The sequence below is a fragment of the Cataglyphis hispanica genome, chromosome 5 (genome assembly GCF_021464435.1).
Source record: "Cataglyphis hispanica isolate Lineage 1 chromosome 5, ULB_Chis1_1.0, whole genome shotgun sequence".
In the NCBI taxonomy this organism is placed as follows: domain Eukaryota; kingdom Metazoa; phylum Arthropoda; class Insecta; order Hymenoptera; family Formicidae; genus Cataglyphis; species Cataglyphis hispanica.
In genome coordinates this window covers 6,063,654-6,084,627 of record NC_065958.1, presented here as the reverse complement: position 1 = coordinate 6,084,627, position 20,974 = coordinate 6,063,654, and the positions used below count along the sequence as shown (strand labels likewise).

Sequence of the window (20,974 nt, the reverse complement as noted above, 5' to 3'; positions counted from 1 at the left end):
GTTCTAATGAAATTTTACGAAGCCCGAAGAGAACTGAAGGGGATAATTGAAGAGTGTTGACATTATCGACTGTTTTGATGCAATAATTGATAATAATTGAGAGCGCTAGTGCAGCCGTTACATCGAGCCGATCCTTGATGCAACAATTATACAAATTGTAGAAAAATATTTAAATATGGCCGGAGGAAAAAATAGTCAAGGTGGATTTCAGCCGGTAAAATAATAATATGAAATCAAAAAGAGGAAAATCAAATATATAAAAGTAGTATTGTATTTTTCATATATTTATGAGCTAATCTATCTTGTGGCGTTGTAGGATTCCGATGTTCATATTACTTTCGAAGAGCAACAAAAAATTAATAAATTTGCAAGGCAAAATGCAAAATTGGAAGATTATAAAGAAGAGCTTAAAGTCAAGCAGGTAATTTGATTATAAATATATTAATAGCTCATTGAATTCTTTGATCGCACTGTTGATCATGCCTTATTTGGTCATGCAAAATTTTATAAATTCTATACATAGAAGCATATATGTACATGTGTATAGAATAATAATTAATTATTTACAATTTTTAGAATGAATTGAAGAACTTGGAAGATGCTTCTGATGAATTGGCTCTTATGGACGATGATGTAAAAATACCATATTATATTGGAGAAGTATTTGTTCATCAAGGCCTTGAAAAGACACTGGTAATTATGTATATATATAATAGTGCAAATCATATAATAGCTTTTTATACTTATGTCAGAAAAGTATTAGATATTTTAGTTAAAATTATGATAAAAATTGTACAAAATAATGCTTTTTTTTGTTTGACGATATTGTTGATCTTTTTTTTTATTCTTATGTTGCAATTAGCATTATTAATCAGCATTAATAGTATCTTTTTATTCTTAGAATTGTTTGGAAGATGCTAAAGATAAGAAAAAAACAGAAATTACAAATTTGGAAAGCAAATGTGCAGATTTGAAGACTATCATGAGCGAATTAAAAACGCAATTATATGCAAAGTTTGGAAGTCGTATAAATCTTGAATCAGAAGAATCCGATTAATCTTTTTAGTAATGCATTTTTATTATTATTATTATTATTATTATATTTAATATTATATATAGTATTAAAGAAATTATATTATCATTTGCCACACATTGCAATTTCTATTGAAATTTTTATAGAAAAATAAATAAAGTTTAAGTTGAATTTTTTCTACATTTTTTATATATATCTGTGTATAGCACAATTTCCCCTAAAAAGTCCAATAGAATTTATTGGTGAATATTTTTTACAAATATATATACCAGTATTTGCATACATATACATATTATACATATGTACACACATGTTGCAATTAATATACATAAACTTTATAAAATATATGTATATTATTATTATTATGATAAAAAGAGTTTATAGCAAACATATTTTTATATAAATCTATAGTATATACACGTAACCTATGATAACCTTTTTAATTTAATGTTCAAAATTAATTTTTTCTTATAGTTAATATATTTAATACTAATTTTTAATTTAATATATTTAATATTAACTCTCTTTTTTTCTTTTGCGTTATCTAATATAGATTTTACAAAAATCTAGATCTGATTAATAAAATTAATCAGTATAATCAAAACTAATTAACTAAAATTACCAGTGAAACAGAGGCTTAAGATTAATATTGCATAGGCTAAATATTGCATAGTATGGAGCTCAAGTTTGGATCTTTGCCAAATTGCTCTCATTAACAATACAAAACTGATCGAAAATGAATTTGATACTATTTTGTACGTATTTTATATTAGAGAAACTTCCAAAATTTTTTATAATTAAATATTATATATATTACCTGAAAGATTATTAATCATGTACAATATTGCAGTAATCATAACAACATTATTGTATGATAATGCTATGCTGAACACATAACATTAAAAATATTCTATATTGAATAACAAAATAATTAAAAATAAATTTAAAAAATATATTTTTTATACTTATTTTAATACTCTTTGTTTTTTTATTAATATTATTGCATATTTTATTTCTTTACATATATTAATACTTGCATTATGATTAATATATAAATATGTTATATAAATTTACAGAGGACAAAAATGGCTTTAAAAATTTTCAGAGTTCCAACAAATATTTTTAATTTAATCATTCATATAGTCATATAATGTTTTTTATTAAATTCTTTTAGAATAAAATCAAAAGTAGAATAATAAAATACAACAATACCACATTTATAGTTTTATATTATACATACAAAAACTTTTTATTTACATTTTACTTTTGATCAGTTGTTCATGTACAATAAATACTCAAGTAATTCCTGCACAGCATAGTCTTTTTTTGTCGTCTGGCTTGAGGTAAATTTAGTTTCACCTACCAGCTCTTTAATGCTCTCAGTACATATTCTATCTAATGGCTCATTTGGTTGCTGTCTAAGGATAACTCTGAACGTGTTGTGATCTATAAAATAATTATTATAATTTTCATATATACATAATTATATATATATATATATATATATATATATTTTATAATCTTTATAATATATATATATATATATATATATATATATATATATATATATATAATAGTTTTAACACATTATAAACAAAAATAATTTAAAATTTCAGTGTTAAATAAGTCTAAAGTGACATAAGTAAAAATTTAAATAAATTTTTAAAATATATATTCAAAATTCTTTATATAAAAATATAAATTTATGTATGTATATGTAATATATGTGTATGTAATATACATATACATATATATATATTTTTTTTAATTATTTATATATTTAGTATTTATTTATTAAAATGTATGTAAATGGTAAAACTAATATGTAAAAAAAAGTATTATAAGAAGAAAATATTATATTTAATATTCTAATCTAATTTTCCAAGTATATTAGTGTCTTTTAAGGATTACTTATATACAGAGAAAATGGAGATAGCAAAGGAACTTATATTAATCCTCAAGCAAAATAATAAATCGCATGTTGGATATGGATTACAAAAGGAATGTGAGGCTCTTGTAGGACATATCTTACAAAATATGGTCAGATCACAAATGCCTCCTCTGCATGCTGTAACAAAAAGTGAAGAAGATTCTATTAGATTTAGAGAACAAGGTATTTATATATACTTTCTTGGTATATAATAATGTGTGTAGGTATACTATAATTATTGTTTTTAACTAAAAAATAAATCAGGTAATCAACATTTTGTAATGGGCGATGATCTGGAAGCTATAGAATGTTACACTTTAAGCCTAGCATATGCTAACAATGATGAACTTATGGCTTATGCACATGCAAATCGATCTGCTGCTTTATATAGGAAACAATTATATAAAGAATGTTTAATTGATATTGATGCAGCTTTACATCACGGATATCCAAAGGAGAAACAGAAGAACTTGAAAGAAAGAGGAGATAAAGCAATAATTGAAATAAAAAAGTTGTTACAAATAGATTCACAGGATACTGATAATCAGAAAGATGTGGCATGTAATAAATGTATGGAAAAATCTGATATTACAAAACCAATAGAAAATGCTGAATACATTGAAAACGAAACGATAAAGAAAGATCATTGGATTAATGTTTCAAAAAAACAAAATACGATGACTAATGAAAATTATCTCTATTTTACAACAAGGATTTTTCCGCAGAAACCGAGATATTTGCAGAACGATGATTTTTCCAAATTAATGTATGGTCCAAGTCAAGAAGTTCCTGCCATCAGTGATGGTGTGGTAATATCTTTCTCCGAAAGATATGGTAGACATTATGTAGCAACACGGGAATTTCAACCTGGTGACATAATTAGCATCGAAGATCCTTATGCACATGTTATCTATGAAGAACGGTGTGAAATAAATTTGTATAGCACATCTTTTTTTTTTTGTTCAGAATATTATATACATATTTTAATATACCAAGTAAATGTACCTGTATTTTCATATCTTCATTTCTTGTTACAGATATTATACACATTGCCACTATTGTCTATCCAGAAGCTACAATTTAATACCATGTGCAGAGTGTCCAATAGCTCAATATTGTTCTACAAAATGTAGAAAACTAGCATGGGAGGTATGCCATGAAACAGAATGTCCAATTCTAAAAGTATTAGGCAACTTACTTAATGTGGATAAAGATAAAATAAGAATGATTTCAAAGATTATTCGATTGTTGATTGTAGTAACAGAAAATGGACGTAAAATTAAAGAATTGCAGCAGGATATGAAAATCGCGGAATCTAATTCAGGTACATATAATACATAAAAATTCTGTAATATAAAAATTAGCATATATAATTGAATCACTATGGTGAATTTTTATTTATTTTTTTATTTTAGATAGTAGAACAGCAGGCTTTACAGATACTGCAATACTAGACAGTTTTAGCGCACGATCTGCGCTGAGTCTAGCAACTAATATGACCACAAGACCATTAATCGGAGTTAGTGCATTTGCTTGTATTTCAGCACTTGCTGTAATTCTTTTAGCTACACAAACAAAATTTTTCTGTAAGAAATATGAAATTGATGACTTGAAGGACATTAGTGAATTCTCCGAACTTAAATTCTGTGCCAGTATAATGTTTCGTGCTTGTGTAATAATGTCTTCTAATTGTTTTTCAGTGAGTATATATTTTAATAATCATATTTTAATACATTTATACATTATGTGCATCAAATTATCAAGCATTATCTGATTCACATATTCTTTATATATTTTTTCTCTAAATGAGAAAATGTCTATATTACTTGTTAAATTATAATGTATATATTAATTAAGAATTCGTCAAGATGTTTGTATAAAATTAGGTACTTTTTCTTAGATACAACAAGAACCAGGAATTATATCAGGTTCAGGTTTGTATGTGGCTCACAGTTTATACAATCATTCTTGCGCACCAAATACTTTTCGACATTTCGAAGGTCTCACAATGATCACGCGTGCTTTGACACCAATATGTGTCGGAGATCAAATATTTACAAGCTACGGTGGTGTGTATGCGCACATGCCTCGATTCGAGAGAAAGCAGAAGATACTACAGGATTACTTCTTCGATTGCGATTGTTCTGCATGTAAAAACGATTGGCCGATGTATAATGAGATTTTACGTAGTCACATTGGATCTATTTCCAAAAATAAGCGGCTTGTAGAAAAATTGAAGCCTTTCAGAGAGAGATTGCTCGCAAATATGTACGATATTGAGGCAGTAAAAGCAGTTTTAGATATATTGCATAAGGAAGTTAATACACATCCATGTGAGGAGATACTCCATGCAGAACAATATTTAAAGAGCTATTATTTGGGTAAATTTAAATAAATGTTATAGTTGTTACGCTGTATGCTTGAACGTAGTTATTACACATAGAGCTCTGCTTACTGCTTTAACATTAGTTGCTTACTTCCATTAATTAGAGTCCTATATAATATAGGACTCTACCATTAATTAATATCTGGCTTAATGTAATCACCCACTGCTTTGTCTCCCTATAATTGCCAATAAAATTTTCAGCAGCACTACTGATATAATTTTTTATAAGTGGTTTTTTAATTTCTGCTTTAATTTACACTTACTGCTATATAAAATGCTATAATAATTACAAATAAATTTACATATAATAAGAAAAAATCGTTTTTCTCTATTTCAGATCCATGAACTGTCAAAAATATGACATAATATTAGACGCAATATATAAAAAAAAAGCGTTTTTCTTTAGAACATCATGTATATAAAAAATACTGTGTAATTTAAAAATATATAAAATTCCCTTTTTATATGACCTAGAATTAGTAAGATTATATGCTCAATTTTATTTATGTAACATATAATATTTAAAGTCCAAATCTAAAATCAGATTTTTTCTAATAAAACATTTGTTTACATTATGAATCAAAGACGCTAACACCAGGTATGCAGGTAATCAATAACTTTAATGATATAATTAAACATTTTTAAGTTCCAAGTGTTTTATGTAAAAACTTTTATATCAACTGATTGAGATTTTATATATAATTTTGCAAATTATTACATCTTATGTAAATACATTCGTAAACACTGGATTTAAACTGAGAAAAGCTTGTCTATTTTTTGATTAATTTATATGTAAGAATATACAAATCTAAAAAAATAAAAAGTGCGTAATGTATTCTAAATTAAATTTTTTTTCTAACATTTCAATAAATCTTCAAATTAAAACATGACATTAATTCAAACACTTAACTCTAAGAATAGTTATTTATGTACAACATTGTTTCTTCTTCCTAATGTCTTAAATAACAAGAATTTGAATATTTTAACTTTTTCATATATCATGAAATTATTAAAAAATTGTATGATAAAAAAACATTTCGCCCTAATGTCTTCAAACATTACCAACACTTTGATTCTCTTGTGTGGCTGAAAATAATATACAATAATTTTATTCATATTTTTAGTGTGTTAATTATAAAATAAGGAGTTTCATAAAATTTTATTAAATTTAATACCTTTGTATGAATATTCCAAGGCAGTGGCTATTGTTCTCATATCACCTTCTATACTACGAGCCCAATTTTCTGCATCCCCAATCTCTTTTAAAGAGCTTGAAAAAGATTCTACTAAATTTAACCACAATTGTGTTTGTTTGGCAAAATTTGTTGCACTGTGTTGCAGTTGCTTTGCTTCCGCATCTAATTTCTTTTGATTTAAGTATGCTTGAGCCACTCTGTAATAATATCTTTTTTTCTCATATATATTATTGCATATACAGATAAGTCTTAAATAAAAATTCTATTTACCCAACATTCAAGTGATCAACAAGAGCTTGTGTCAAATTGCTTGCAGCCTGAACAGCTTCTTTTCGTTTTTGTTCTGTTGAATTGTCCATACATTTTAATAAATGTAATAATTGTCTTTATCATAAAATCTGTATGATCTTCATTTTACCTTGTTTTTCTTTTCTCATCGCTTGCTTGCTCTGATGTTCTTTCACAATTGCCGATAACATTTTTACTAATATTTCTGTGCTCTGCTAAAAACTATTTATATATTAAACATTTTATTATATATATATATATATATATATATATATATATATATACACATATATATATATATATATATATATAACATTTTCTTTGATTATAACAGTTTGATATTTTTTAGATTAGAGTAAATAATTATATCGCTTAACATCAAGTTATATGAATTAACTTTTCACCACATAAGATTCCGTAAAAATTAGAATTACATACATAAATATCACAGTCTGACAGTTGCGACAGTATCAGCTGTCATTCAAAGTGTCACTCGGCACTTTCGATGTAATTGTAATTGTCCTCAATGGTCCTCAAGCCCTCAAGCTCAAGTGGTATGCCGCCATTGGTAATGTACCGGCGCTACGATTCAAATTGTACATATGTAATAAAAAAAATCTTTTCTGTGCAATTTAAATTTAGAGAATTGATTGAAGTAGAAAAAATACCCAGTCGTAACTGGATATGATTAGATAGTGTAAATATTGCATTAAATTACATCATATCTGCATATTTAGAATCTAGATATTTATGTTTCAAGATTTTTATTCAAAGATGTAGATTACACATAGGGTGCATTCTTTATTTAATAGTATAGGGAAGGATTAGAGCTCAATGACGAATTTCAGAACACGGCTTTCATCTAACAACATTTTCATCTCTAGAAAATAAACTCTCCCATTGGATACTCCATTGAGTCAATCATGCGTCAATAGGTGGCGGTTTGAATTTCTCTAACGAACGGATTGTAGTCGTGAGAGGGGAGTGCACGGAGCGCACATTTTATGCCACACGGAGTCATACGGAAGAACGAAGATCATTCGACGATGCCGACGAGTCTCGTTGGTGTACATACAGTTTACCTGTTGATAATCGAGCCCCCGAACTAGAGTGAGAAAGTAGAAATTCGCAGCGTGATTTTACGAGCGATGCATTCACGGTGAATCCCGTGCGAGATAAAGCGCTCGTTTTCCGCTGTGACGGTCAACATTTTCATACAGAACAAGCGCGAGCAAATGATATGCGTTCCAATTTCGCGTGTCGTGAAAATTAGAAAACAGGCGCTGTCATTATTCTTGCATGTAGCCCGAATTGGGCTGCGATGTTCCTCGGCTGTACGCGCGGAATCTGAGAACAATCACGCTCGATTCGGAATTTGTCGCAACGCGACAAATTTCATTGAAGACGGAAGCCAATTTCTTTGAAGACGATTGAAGATGTAATGTAACTCTGTGCATATCCTTGTGAAATTCGTTCCTCAGTACTTATTTTGCGAAACGGCAATTAAGATCTTTTTGAGAGAGAGGATGGCAATTCGTATTACATTGGAATGTGGACACACATCAATGTTGCGTATGCGCACCACTCCTGAAGGATATACACATGATTGGGAAGTCTTTGTGCGAGGAGTGGATAATGCAGACATACATCATTACATTGAGAAAGGTATCATTTTTTAGTTTACTATTAGATATACATATATAACATATAGAGTAAGTATAGTGTAAGATATATCTAAGTATTTTTTTTATTATTAATAGATAGTTTAATACTCTCTTTCTTTGCAATAATAATTTCTTTTATATATATTTTATATTTCTTTTCAGTGGTATTTATTTTACACAATACATTTCGGAATCCTAAAAGGGTGTTAAAAGAACCACCATTTGTGGTAAAAGAATCAGGCTATGCAGGTTTCATAATACCTATTGAAATTTACCTGAAAAATAAGGATGAGCCCAAGAAGATTCACATACAGTATGATCTTATTCTGCAGCCAAGTGGTCCACCTATTAATAATGCCATACGTCATACAGAATTAATTCATAATCCTTCTGAAGAGTTTAAAAAAAAACTATTGAAAGGTGGAGCTGTAAGTATAATTTTGATATAAGACTTTGGATATTGTTATATTTGTGTTATTAAATTTTTTAAAGTTAGATTATATATATATATATATATATATATATCTTAAATCTAGTATTATATATGTATATATGTAATGTCTATACAAAAATCTGTTATAAAAAATTATTGTAATAAGTATACATATAATTCATAAGTGTTAGTTGATTAATTAGTGATTCATGAACACGTACACATGATTATTTTTTTCATTATATTTTTTAATTTTAGGTTGTTGTATCCAGTAGAGACAGTTCACTAGAAAAGAGTGATACGAAAATACCTGCAATGGTTGGCAAACCGAAATTAAATGGCAGCGAAAGCAAGAAATATCGCACTACTGAGTCTAAAACTTCAAACTCATTTCAAGAATTATTTGGGCCTCCTATAAAAACAGCGCCTATAAAAATATCACCAGACAGCAAAAAAACAAGTCAATCTGATAAAAATTTAGTTCCTAAACCTTCAGCTATTGTTGAAAAATCTGATAAATTAGATAAAACAATTAAAACAAAGGAAAGTCCTCATAAAGATAAAAAAGATAAGGTAGATGAGAAAAAGGATAAAAAAAGTAGAGACAGTTCTAAAGATCGGCTCAAAAATAAAGAAAAATCTAAGAGACCTCCTAGTCCAGGGAATAAAAGTCATTCAAGCCCTGGAAACAAGAAATCAACATCACCTGTTGTTACAAAAAAACCATTAAGTCCTCTTCCATCATCTACAAAGAGACCTCTATCTCCTAAGCCAAAAGAAAAAGAGGTAAAGAAAATTTTATTGGAAAAAGATAACAAAGATAATAAAGAGAAAGACAAGGCAAAAAATAATTCTAAAACCGATATAGATTCATCTAAATCTGAGAAAAAGAAAGATAAGAAAAAACACAAAGATGATAGGGACAAGGAAAGAAAGGATAAATATAAAGAAGCAGAAAAAGTTAAAGATGTAATGAAAATGACTGAGAAAAAGACTGAAAAAACGGATAAGGCGGAAAAATCAGACAAGGAAAAACCTCAAGAATACAAATCATCAAGAGATGGCAGAAAATCTCCAAAACCTGTGAAAGAAAATAATAGAGTAAAAGATGATAAAGCAATGAAAGAAAAATCAGAGAAAAGTGAGAAATCTGAGAAAATAAAAGATGGCAAAAGTGATAAAGATAGACAAAAACATAAGCATAAGAAGAGAGATAAAAAAGATAAAAGAGATAGCAAAGATAGAGAAAAGAAGGAGAAACGTGAAAGAAGCAAAGATGGGAGCGAGAAACAAAATAATACAACTTCTGCATCGGTAGGGAACTCACTGTCTCTTTTAACTGAAGTTCCAGAAAGAGATAGCAGTGATTCAACACCTTCTGTAGATGACGATTCATTACTTGAGAATAAACCCATGCTTAATATCAAAAAGGATACAGAACACGCCATAATATCTACACCTGCAGAAACAGCAAAGCCAGTATCTCCAGGTATATCAGTAGATATAAAAAAGGAAAAGAGTGATCGTAGCAGAAAGGACAAATCCAAAGGAAGCAGAGGCGAGGAAAGAGAAAATCGAAAAAGAAAGAAGAGCAAAGAAGATGATGAGATTCCAGCTAAACATGAGAAAAGCAGGGGTCATTCGACGTCTCCGCCTTTAGAACCAGTTTCATCGAGTCAATCTCCAGTTGCGATGGATGTTGACTCCATCCATCACTCAGAAAAGGAATCAAAAGGAGTCAGAAAAGAGAAGGATGATCGTGTTGTTAATTCGGTCGATCAAGTGACAAATGATAAAGACATGGAAATCGATGCTGAACAAGTGGCTCCAGATTCTACAAACAGCACCGACGCAGAAATTAGTGAACCACCAGTGTTTTCAGAGGATTATGTATCACAATTAAAGGATTTGCAACAAAAAATAATGACGTTGCAGGATAATGAAGAGTTGCAGAGAGTTGTGCAAGTAATTGCAGAGACTGGTCAATATGAAATCACTAAGAAAACATTTGATTTTGATTTATGTGCATTGGATCGTAGAACTGTACAACGTCTTCAAGAGTTTTTTTCTACATCGTGACCACCTGTAATATGAGGTATGACACATTAATATATATACACATTTAAGATCACACATTAAGTCGTATGATTTTACAACAAAATTTTTAGTGACAAAAATAGTAATGTATAAGATCCCAGAAGAATTTTCAAGTATTTCTCTATTATTATTGCATTAATTTATATGAATTAGTAATGTACCATTTCTAATGCGTTAATATTCTGCAACAAAGGAAATTGTCATTGTAATAAATTTAATGCAATAAAAATTTAATTCTTTTTTATATTCTTCAAGAAAATTGCTATTGAAAAAAAATGCTTGATTCAGAAATTTTGCCATGAAAATTGCTGCTAATCTGCAATATAGTTTGATGAACATAACTCACTGATATATATATATATATATATATATATATATATATATATATATATATATATATAAATACTAATATTATATAATATTAATAATTTAAAAAAGATTTTTTGTTTAACATTAAAGCTATTAAAACAATTAACTTGATCTTTTAAATTTGTTCAAATATAATAATACCCTTTTAATATTAATAATTATTGATATCCAAATTTTTATATAAAATAATATTTTACCCTTTATTTATATGGCAAGCATATATAAAAGATGTGGACGAAAATTTTGCTATTTAGTGGAGTATTTGTAATGTTCTTCTGGGGTACTTTTAAAAGTGTCTTTAAAATGCATTTATTATATTATATTGTGGATAACAATAATGTTCATTTTATATAGCACTTGTATCATTGTTACATTGAATAAGAGAAATTATTTATAAGCATATAAGTGTGTGTGATTGCATCATGTTTGCTTTGTAACATAGACATACGCGTTTTCCTTTTTTCTATAAGTAAATCTTATTATAGATTTACTTATTTATATTGAGACTACATCTTATTTATTCATACTTTTGTAGGGATATATATTATAGACTAACTTTTATGTTAAACACAGATCGACACTGTAAGAATTCATAATAATATTTCCTATATTGTAATATAGAGCGTATTATGTATGTATTATATAATGTATAAGGACATGAAAAAGAGTTACATGATAACTCATGTGATGCTGCGATATCTTATAAGGTATTACATCTTAAGAAATTCTTTTTATCTCAACATAATATTTTCTCTACTCAAAGAGAGTACTATTATATATGTGTAAAAGGGATACATCATATTGAAAAAGCGTATTGCTGCTAAATCAATCTCTTTGTACTATTGGGTAGCTGATTTCAGTAATCTGTTTGATTATAAATACTGTACTCAAATTAATACATATTGCAAATATATGCAATATATGCATATGTTATCATTTATATACACTACATCAATCTATATATTTTCTCATTATTAGTTTTTTCTTCGACTTGAAGTGAATTTTGTATTCTAGATAAAATTGGCATAAGACTGGCTTTCTTCTATGACCTTAACTTCTTTCCAATGCGCAATCTATCTGATTTTTGCAGCATTGGAAATGCGTGCAGTACAACGATGTAATCCTGTATAATATTAGTCACTTGTATAGACCAGTCATGATGTTATGTGCAATTGATAGATCAAATAGTCTAATGTTTTGATAATGTTAAAAAATATAATTAAATAACAAAGAGTGTACATTATACATAAATTAAGGCGATATATGTGTGTGTAATTTTTGCGATGTGTTATTCATAAGAATGGTTAAAGCATGTGAAAGAAATATCGCGGTTCATATTTCAAGAAGCATGTTATTATCGATCGAAAAATCAAATGTGTACATACACATGCCTATCGGTTGATGAATACTCAATGTTATTTCGTTCTTGGCATACATTGTCATTAGCACAAATAAATGACTGAATGATCCTTTCAAGTGATGCGGCATCTTCGAATCATTTTTTTCATATATATTTTTTTCTTTTAACATGTTTATATGAATGTTTGTATAAAAATCTATTGGAATATTTCTATTACTATTATATATATATATACATTTTTTTTACTCGATGATAAATATCAATATGCATAAAAGGCTTTTGATAAGCTTTTGATAAAGAGTTTATCAGCAACATTCTATATTTTTGTGAGAACTTTTATGCAAAAAAAAAGAACGCATTTTCATTAATATTCTAAATATTCTAAAAGTATTTTACAAATTATTTGAAAAATATGTTACCATCACTTGAGAGATTACGAGATGTCCAGATGAAAATGATTATATATATATATATATATATATATATATATATATGCATATGCGAGTCATAAATTGCAATAGATGTGGCTTTGCCATATTGCCTGCTAATATATAAATTAGCTTAGAAAGCATATATATTTACTACTATAACAGATTATATTGCAAAACATCATAGTTTAATCAATGACTGTTGTATTTGATCTGAATTTGCTCTTCTTTTTTTAAATCACTTTTAATCCTTACATAATTTGATCTGAATTTGCTCTTCCTTTTTTTTTACACAACTTTTAATCCTTACATAATTAGCGTTAAAAAGGTATGTAAACAGTTTTTTAAATATCTGATGAATGATGAATGTTTTAATAGCATATATTCTTTACAGCAATGCATCAAAGCGCTTTCTTGGTGTAATCAAATGATAAGATATTTTTTACGTCATAAAAGATAGATGAAATAATAAGACTAGATACAGTTTTTAGATGCCTTTTGCAGATGCAACAGACGAATTTTTTGTCATTTTGCGAACAAAATTTTTTTTATAAATGTTAGTATATCAAATTGAGTTCAACTGGTCGAAGAAGTTTATGAAAGTTACAGTATAACATCCATAAGGACATTATATATTTAGTCGGAAATAACATATATACATAATGAAATTCGTAAATATATATGCGCGCATATATTATGCGCACATTATCGTGGTGATATGATATTCAATTCAGTTGTCACGATTACACAATCTCTTCCTCTTTCGTGATCATAAATTCGTATTTTGATCATTTTGTATTCGTGCGAAATTGTTAGCGCATTAAAAAATGGAATCCACATTTTTTTTTCTTATCTAGATAATACCTATATTATTATATGCAGATTTCACGTTCTGCATGTATCGTAAAATGAACTGAATATCATTTAATCGTACCATATTAATTATTGAATGAATATATGTATCATTGATTTTACAATTATGTTCGAATAGTGATATACGATGTACATTAATAATAATAATAATAATAATAATAATAATAATAATAATAATAATAATAATAATACTGTGTCCGAGTTTACTCGATCTAATCGTTATGGCATAATATTTAATTGCATATGCATAATCATTTGAATCATTGTTATGCGTTTTTGTAAGAATTTCTAGATCAATGTTGTATAAAGCTCATAGATGCACAAAAATTACACGTTCTCATGATTTTCATTTTCATGTACATAATAAACAAAGTAGACGATAATATGCAGAATAAAAAAAATATGGTCGATGACTTTGAAAAATATAGTACAAGACGCGCGAAACTACTGGATTTACATGCCATTAAAACACGATATATGTTCTATATGTACATTTATTAAATAATTAAAAAATAATAAACGTCATGAGAGAAAACAATTGTATCTGGAAATGCTTTTTTAATATCTTTATTTATATATTTTTTTTATATCTTTTTCATATATTTTTTTATATCTTTATTATGTGAAATATTGTAAGCTTTATAAACCTTAGCATGATTTCGTGCTATTTTGATTATATTTAATTTGCATGTCACTGTATGAAATGATAGGAAAATAATGCATGAAAATATTGATTGCTTGGCGCAGAAATGCGCTCTTGTATCGGCTTATCGATTTTTTGTTATTGTTTATTGAATTTCTCTTAATCTTTCGTACAGAATAATGTAACAGAATAAAATTGATTACGTTCTCCTCACATTGATAGAGCCTCATCATAATAATAACATTAATTACAAGGATAGCGAACGTGAATAGTAAATGATATTCACATATCCTTTAGTTTTTAGTTATTTCTCTCTTTTTCGTCGAACGACAACGTCGAGCTGTAACATTGTTCGCGCAAACATAGAATGTCGATTTCTCAACAAGAAGATTGAAACAATTATTAGGCACGCGAAGCATAGCGAGATAGTAAAGTAATCTAATATCCTGCCAATTCGGCGAACGTCGAATCCATTTCATCGGCCAGCGACTTGTATCTGTCCTTGTTGATGCCCAATTCATCTGAGAGAGAAACATAAAATGATTTTATTTTCACCCCCGTTTTTGCGCACTGCCCGTGAGAAAGAAAAACAAAAGATATATATTTAGCAATACGAACCTTCGAGCCTGTCGACCTCCTTCTGGAGTTTCTTGACGGTTTTCTCGGCAAACTCTGCGCGAGCTTCGGCCTCTTTCAGTTTGACCGTCAAGGTCTTCAATTGGCGCTTGAATTCTTCGACTCGTTGATTGGCCTGAAAATATTTACAGTAATTAGCATAAATCAGTATTTTAAAGAAATTTCAAATTTAGCACATTTTCATTGTAAAGAGAATTGAGAACACTTGTTCTCCAGCGAGGTAGCTATAAATACATTGCTGTTTACGTTTTCACGATCGCACTATACCTTTTCTTCGGATACTTCCAAAGATTTCAAACTGTTACCGACGACTTTCAATTCCTCTTCCAGTTCCATGACCTTGCTGCGAGAGCAGAAGATAGAAATTGCATGAGTTTTATCTTCATTTGAAACATATTAACATTTACATGATGATTTTAATAGTAACTTACGCTTCACCGGATTTCACGCGATCCTCCGCGACTTCGAGCTCATCTTCAACGAGGGCCAGCTTGCGCGATACTTCGTCAGATTTTCCGTCAGCGTCTTCCGCGAGCAGGCGAGCCTCCTTGAGTTGATTTGTCAATTGGTCCATTCTCTCCTCATCCTGTTGCGCACGGTTTTCCAATACTTTGCACATACTGCAATTGTATCGCATATCTCGTAATGTGCATCAAGATATGCATGCAACTTGATTAAACATATAATTACCGGCTGGATTCGTCGGCGGCCTGCGACGCTTCAGCTAGTTTAGCAGTTGCGGTGTTTAATCGTTCCTCCGAACGCTCGAGATCCTCTTCAATGAGCTGGACTTTGCGATTAAGAGCGGCTACTTCGGACTCAGCCTAAAAGAATTAAATGCACGAAGATTAGAATTTTCATCGAATATGGATTTAATATTGTCGATCTCTTTAGCACGATTTTGATTGTTCATAGTGTGAAGTATTAAAGCAACAGTACAAAAAAAAAAAAAATTGAAAAGTATAAGCTTACGTTAGTAAGAGCTTTCTCTTTATCCTCGAGATCCTTGTTGGCTTGCTCGAGAGCTTGCTTGTTGGCCTCCAGATCAGCTTCGACCTGAGCTAATTTTTTCGTGAGTTCCGCAACCTCCTCGAGAACTTTGTCCGCCCGCAAATTCGCTTCCTTCGCCTGCGCTTCGCAGGTGTCGGCCTTATCCATGGCATTGTCTTTCTCAAGCTTCATCGCTTGCATCTTCTTCTTGATGACATCCATGGTGGCGGCTTTGCTTTGAGGACTGTCCCAACGAAATTACCGAGTTTCCTGAAAATGAAACATTTCCTGTCAAATTTCGCATCGATATCATATCGTGAACGATGACTCATGCTTTCGCGAGTGCCTTCGTGTTTGAATCTCGAGTTCGAGTCGGAGGCTACATTTCTGGACGTACGCGCGTTTGCAGGCCATCGTGTGTCTTGCATGATCGAATTCTGCAAAACCATAATAATTCCGGCGGCTGATCGCACCGCGTAAGCACGAAGAGGAGCACGCATCAGGGCGTCTACGGAAATAGCATCTACAGCCCGATTCTATAAATATGTGCGGAACGACGACGGCGGAGCTCTGACGCCGTGACGGCGCAAGAAGAGGCCAAAACGTAACGAGTGTAACCCAGAAGAACGGGCTTTACTTGGCCGCCACCGCCGACCGACATTCGATCTAACCGATGAGTATTAATAGCATTTCACAAGATTTCGGTGAAGCCCTCCGTGATCGTGGCCTCCTCATGCGGATTTTGCGGGTCGCGAATCAAACTAATTTCGCGGGGGCATGCACTTTATATTGCCAGAAAAAAATGCGTACATTCTTGCGACATTGTAAAAAAACTAATCGCATGAAAATATGAGAATCACCACACTGCGAAAAATAATATTGCACGATTTATGAAATAGATATTATTATTTGTAAAAATTTGTTTTTAATATTACTTGTAATTTTATATGTGATGTAAAATAATCGGAATTATATAAGCAGGGAAGATTGTGGAAATAATATTTAATCTGCATGAAAAAGTTTAAAGCAGAAATACCATTAAAAAGATAGCTGCGCATAACAATATAATATTTATATTGATTTTCAATGTATAAGGCTATCTCTTGTTATATATCTATGTATTGCGAAAAATAAACAAAATGTAAAAAGCAAGAACGAAAAAAAAAAAGATCGCGAAACCACGAATTATTTTTAACGATTTATACCAATAATTATTGTAAAATTGATCAGAATATTATTATAATGTTATTTAAAATTATTTAAAATGTAATATTTTTAACCATGAGATATTAATAGTCTGTAGAGTCGATGGTTACATTTATCACATTTGATGTCAGTGACATATCAAATTAATTTTATTTTAACATGGAAAAAATTGAAAAAAAGAAACGTATTTGCACGCATGTTTTTTCTGTTTTTGATGTATGCGATTATCATGTTTAAAAAAAATACGATATATGTTGTATTCAACAAAATGTATAATGTAACGAATTAATGCATGCATTGGTAACAGTTACAGATGCTACTTACGACATTGCTTTATGTTAGCCTTAAGCCCGAAAGGAAATTATCTTGAAGCGTTAGCAGAGCTGTTACTATTTAGCAGCAATTATAAAAGCTCTTGCAAAACTCCGAGTCTCCGAGACACTGTGGACCTTCGTGAATCGACTACGTAAGTTTCCTGTAAGAAATTAAGCGTTGTCCATCGCCTGATGTGAATTTGAATATAAATCAAATCAGATAAATCAGATCATAGGTGTGAATTTGTTATTTATTGAAATATTACACAAATATCAAGTATATTGAAAATAGTATGCGTGGATGGATCGTCGATCGCAGAAACAGATTAATTTCGAACTATAAAAATAATCATCTACAATTTTGAGAGGGAGCACTGTCTTTGTACAAATTACATTTTTGCATATTTTAATGGCCCTCGTATTTTAAATACAAATGCTCTTTTGCAATCGCGATCTATATTTCACCGATCTCCGGATCGATGATCGACGTAGCTTGATCTATCCGCGCGCGCAGAGGGTTGCATCCTGAAAATACTACTTACGGGCACCGCAAAGTACATCAATGAGCCGCTTAAAGCACAAATTCCAGTATTAAAACTCCTTAAGTTCAAGCGCTGATTAATTTGGCACTCTCGGACATATTCCGTCGATTTATCCCATCGACGAACGGCTTCTTCGTCGACACTTCTTCCGTCGTTCTCCATTCTTCCGTCGTTAACCGATGAGAGTTTATTCCGCATAGCGCTGCCACACGTTTTTCAGCGTAAAGCGTATAAAAGGCAGAGAGAGAGAGAGAGGTAGACAAAGAGAAAGAGAGAGAGAGAGAAGAAAAAAAGCAAAGCGTTTTCACCGCAGAACAAAAGTGCGTTATCGGGAATGATGCACTTACCTAACTCGAACGATCGGAGCAGCGCGAGACGAGTATCTGAGCGTAGAGAACGGAAAAGCCGCCGCACGAAAAGCACGCGGCGGAAGGACGCGCACGACGCGGGTGGGGATCCCAAAAATGGCCCGCCGCGAGCCCCCCGTAACACGTTTATTTTCTGCTCTGTGCGGAGACGATCTGTCGCACCTTCGTCCGTCGCTGGAACGCGCAGCATCGGTGGATCAGTGTCTCGCGATGGAGTAAATGACAAACTGTCAAGGCAGAGTAGGTGCTTTCGAAAGTATTTATCTACGGTCCCGAACGAAACGAATTTGAACGGTTGTTTTGTTACCTCTCATCTGTTAAATCAATTTACACATCCTTACATATCTTTTTCGTAATGCAACTATGATGCGGTAGACAAAAATTTTTATTTTTTATTTTTATCTTTTATAATGTAATAATAGCATAATTTTTCTTATAGGAAAAACAATATATACGTGCTTTTTATGAGTCAATTAATACAAGATATTAACAGAATAATCATTTTAAGAAAGAAGAATTTCAAAGAATGTATTTAGACAATGTTAATTATATAATTATTTTTTATTTCTTATTTTTCGTAACTTATATTTATTGAACAAAGAATGCCACTTATATAGACACTTACAAGTTATATAGACACGTACACAAGTGTTTAAAAATATTTACAAAGGTTCATAGAGAAATATCTGTTCTCTTTCTCTTCCTTCCTCCCTCTCTCTCTCTCTCTCTCTCTCTCTCTCTCTCTCTTTCTATCTCGCATTTCCTGTCTTATTTCCGTTTCACGTCCTTCGTTCTTGGCGAATCATTTTTAGAGATCGCTTTGCTTCGCCACGCGTTCACCTGTTCTGTCAGATATTTATCATCGTGAAAAAAATAAATTTTTATTTTAAGGCCGTCATTTCAAGTATCCTAACTAGTTCAGTGTTGACAAATGTACAATGAGAAACACGATTGCGTAGAGCTCGATTTTGGACAATTTCTTAATTCTTGATTTCTCTCGCATATGAATTCGTGGCTTGTTTTATTTATTTTTATTTTTTTATACGCGCAGCATATATATATATATATATATATATATATATATATATATATATACACACACACGTATCGAATATTTCTGGATTAAACTCTTACAGCACAGCTTGCCAAATATACGGCAAGCCAATGTTTTATAAAAATTTATATTTCTTTTTAAGATTTGTCTCTTTTTTCATCATTCTGCGGTACAATTATCTCAATTTCAATATATTATTTCAATAAAATCTTTTATATTATTGCCGATAAAAACGTTAAATTCTATATGTTTATATATTTTTAAAGAGGTAGAATAGCGAAAATATATACTACAATCTAACTATCTATCTTTACATCGTTAACATACTTGTTTTATAAGTGCAATTTTTTTACGATAGAAAGATAACTACGCGATAAAGGTTTAACGTAAACAGCATTGTATAATATTTGTTTCGCTTAAACTCAGAGTTAGTCGAAAATATTCTTAAGGATATTATAAAGAGTTTTTTTATCTTCGAGCGGATAATTAGGAAGAAAATTGTTTTAGTATATTTGTGCTTATTGACCTTATTACGATTATTCGGGAGAGTTATGCTATTTGTTTCGCAGTGATCTGTGTAGGAGTAGGAGAAAGAGAGTGTAAAAAGTGATAGAATTCGTGAAAAATGTATATGTCGGATAATGTTATAATACACTTAGCTCTTTTGAATTATAATGCGAAGAGCATAGAGAAACACAGTATAACAAAATATATGAAATATTTATAAAACAGCACATTCCAACGATATTTGTGAAAATGTCTCTTATATCTCGTAGTGACAATATTCGATAAAAATTTTAAAATAATTCTTTATGTTCCTTTTTGACATTGCAGAATTATTGGTGTCTCGTCTTGCTAATAAATCACAAAAATTTGATAAATATACTTTTAATATTAGATCATCAATGCGATTAATGAGATAAAATAGAATACATAGACATCGCATTGAAGTGTAAAGAATCGAATTTTAATATTTTATCTCTCTTATTGCGGCGTGACAAATCTTTCACAAATAACGACAGAAGTGCTCGAACGCGAACGTGCATGGCCAAAGCCGTGCCTTATCACATATTTTCAACATTTTCTCTATATATACATGTCCGATTTTGAAATCTAAAATGTATTTATATATATAGTTTTATAGATATAGAGTCTCGTGACACA

At 30.2% G+C, this 20,974-nt stretch overlaps 5 protein-coding genes across 11 annotated transcripts; 3 read left to right on the top strand and 2 right to left on the bottom strand.

Moving 5' to 3' along the window:
* The first annotated feature begins 67 nt into the window (after window positions 1–67).
* On the top strand, window positions 68–1,209 carry LOC126850065 (prefoldin subunit 4). Its single transcript, XM_050592688.1, has 4 exons — window positions 68–214; window positions 317–421; window positions 577–693; window positions 902–1,209. Exons 1-4 carry the CDS (start codon window positions 176–178, stop codon window positions 1,055–1,057), a joined length of 417 nt encoding a protein of 138 aa, XP_050448645.1. The 5' UTR covers window positions 68–175; the 3' UTR covers window positions 1,058–1,209.
* Window positions 1,210–2,444: 1,235 nt separating this feature from the next.
* On the top strand, window positions 2,445–6,113 carry LOC126849987 (SET and MYND domain-containing protein 4-like). Of its 6 annotated transcripts, none has more exons than XM_050592517.1 (6): window positions 2,445–2,469; window positions 2,928–3,146; window positions 3,228–3,885; window positions 4,001–4,287; window positions 4,379–4,662; window positions 4,864–5,680. In XM_050592517.1, exons 2-6 carry the CDS (start codon window positions 2,960–2,962, stop codon window positions 5,356–5,358), a joined length of 1,911 nt encoding a protein of 636 aa, XP_050448474.1. In that variant the 5' UTR covers window positions 2,445–2,469; window positions 2,928–2,959; the 3' UTR covers window positions 5,359–5,680. The 6 variants fall into 6 exon arrangements, with proteins under 6 accessions (XP_050448474.1, XP_050448475.1, XP_050448472.1 ...); XM_050592518.1 differs by lacking the exon at window positions 2,445–2,469 and adding an exon at window positions 2,634–2,740 and having other exon boundaries at window positions 2,955–3,146; XM_050592515.1 differs by lacking the exon at window positions 2,445–2,469 and adding an exon at window positions 2,720–2,740.
* Window positions 6,114–6,258: 145 nt separating this feature from the next.
* Window positions 6,259–7,391, bottom strand: LOC126850066 (biogenesis of lysosome-related organelles complex 1 subunit 1). 2 transcript variants are annotated; one of them, XM_050592689.1, is made up of 5 exons: window positions 7,272–7,391; window positions 6,964–7,055; window positions 6,816–6,888; window positions 6,525–6,742; window positions 6,259–6,435 (listed from the first exon to the last, which is right to left on the bottom strand). In XM_050592689.1, the coding sequence occupies exons 2-5, from the start codon at window positions 7,022–7,024 to the stop codon at window positions 6,401–6,403; spliced, it is 387 nt and encodes a 128-aa protein (XP_050448646.1). In that variant the 5' UTR covers window positions 7,025–7,055; window positions 7,272–7,391; the 3' UTR covers window positions 6,259–6,400. The 2 variants fall into 2 exon arrangements, with proteins under 2 accessions (XP_050448646.1, XP_050448647.1); XM_050592690.1 differs by having other exon boundaries at window positions 6,964–7,045.
* A 422-nt stretch (window positions 7,392–7,813) lies between these two features.
* Window positions 7,814–11,362, top strand: LOC126849977 (protein AF-9). Its single transcript, XM_050592481.1, has 3 exons — window positions 7,814–8,498; window positions 8,660–8,925; window positions 9,189–11,362. The coding sequence occupies exons 1-3, from the start codon at window positions 8,360–8,362 to the stop codon at window positions 11,007–11,009; spliced, it is 2,226 nt and encodes a 741-aa protein (XP_050448438.1). The 5' UTR covers window positions 7,814–8,359; the 3' UTR covers window positions 11,010–11,362.
* A 3,425-nt stretch (window positions 11,363–14,787) lies between these two features.
* On the bottom strand, window positions 14,788–18,874 carry LOC126850044 (tropomyosin-1). The gene is made up of 7 exons (XM_050592649.1): window positions 18,736–18,874; window positions 16,309–16,596; window positions 16,027–16,160; window positions 15,768–15,956; window positions 15,604–15,679; window positions 15,319–15,451; window positions 14,788–15,221 (listed from the first exon to the last, which is right to left on the bottom strand). The coding sequence occupies exons 2-7, from the start codon at window positions 16,546–16,548 to the stop codon at window positions 15,139–15,141; spliced, it is 855 nt and encodes a 284-aa protein (XP_050448606.1). The 5' UTR covers window positions 16,549–16,596; window positions 18,736–18,874; the 3' UTR covers window positions 14,788–15,138.
* Window positions 18,875–20,974: the final 2,100 nt, after the last annotated feature.

Excerpts from the sequence above, each read along its gene's own strand:
- LOC126850065 (XM_050592688.1), top strand. The coding sequence starts at position 176 with ATGGCCGGAGGAAAAAATAGTCAAGGTGGATTTCAGCCG. Across the intron at positions 215-316 it reads GTCAAGGTGGATTTCAGCCG|GATTCCGATGTTCATATTAC; the intron begins GTAAAATAATAA and ends GTGGCGTTGTAG. Across the intron at positions 694-901 it reads AAGGCCTTGAAAAGACACTG|AATTGTTTGGAAGATGCTAA; the intron begins GTAATTATGTAT and ends TTTTATTCTTAG.
- LOC126850066 (XM_050592689.1), bottom strand. The coding sequence starts at position 7,024 with ATGTTATCGGCAATTGTGAAAGAACATCAGAGCAAGCAAGCGATGAGA. Across the intron at positions 6,743-6,815 it reads GTTGATCACTTGAATGTTGG|AGTGGCTCAAGCATACTTAA; the intron begins GTAAATAGAATT and ends ATATTATTACAG. Across the intron at positions 6,436-6,524 it reads CTTGGAATATTCATACAAAG|CCACACAAGAGAATCAAAGT; the intron begins GTATTAAATTTA and ends TATTATTTTCAG.
- LOC126850044 (XM_050592649.1), bottom strand. The coding sequence starts at position 16,548 with ATGGATGTCATCAAGAAGAAGATGCAAGCGATGAAGCTTGAGAAAGAC. Across the intron at positions 16,161-16,308 it reads AAGAGAAAGCTCTTACTAAC|GCTGAGTCCGAAGTAGCCGC; the intron begins GTAAGCTTATAC and ends TAATTCTTTTAG. Across the intron at positions 15,222-15,318 it reads GGAGGTCGACAGGCTCGAAG|ATGAATTGGGCATCAACAAG; the intron begins GTTCGTATTGCT and ends TTTCTCTCTCAG.
- LOC126849977 (XM_050592481.1), top strand. The coding sequence starts at position 8,360 with ATGGCAATTCGTATTACATTGGAATGTGGACACACATCAATGTTGCGT. Across the intron at positions 8,499-8,659 it reads ACATCATTACATTGAGAAAG|TGGTATTTATTTTACACAAT; the intron begins GTATCATTTTTT and ends ATTTCTTTTCAG. Across the intron at positions 8,926-9,188 it reads AACTATTGAAAGGTGGAGCT|GTTGTTGTATCCAGTAGAGA; the intron begins GTAAGTATAATT and ends TTTTAATTTTAG.
- LOC126849987 (XM_050592517.1), top strand. The coding sequence starts at position 2,960 with ATGGAGATAGCAAAGGAACTTATATTAATCCTCAAGCAAAATAATAAA. Across the intron at positions 3,147-3,227 it reads TATTAGATTTAGAGAACAAG|GTAATCAACATTTTGTAATG; the intron begins GTATTTATATAT and ends AAAATAAATCAG. Across the intron at positions 3,886-4,000 it reads CATGTTATCTATGAAGAACG|ATATTATACACATTGCCACT; the intron begins GTGTGAAATAAA and ends TTCTTGTTACAG.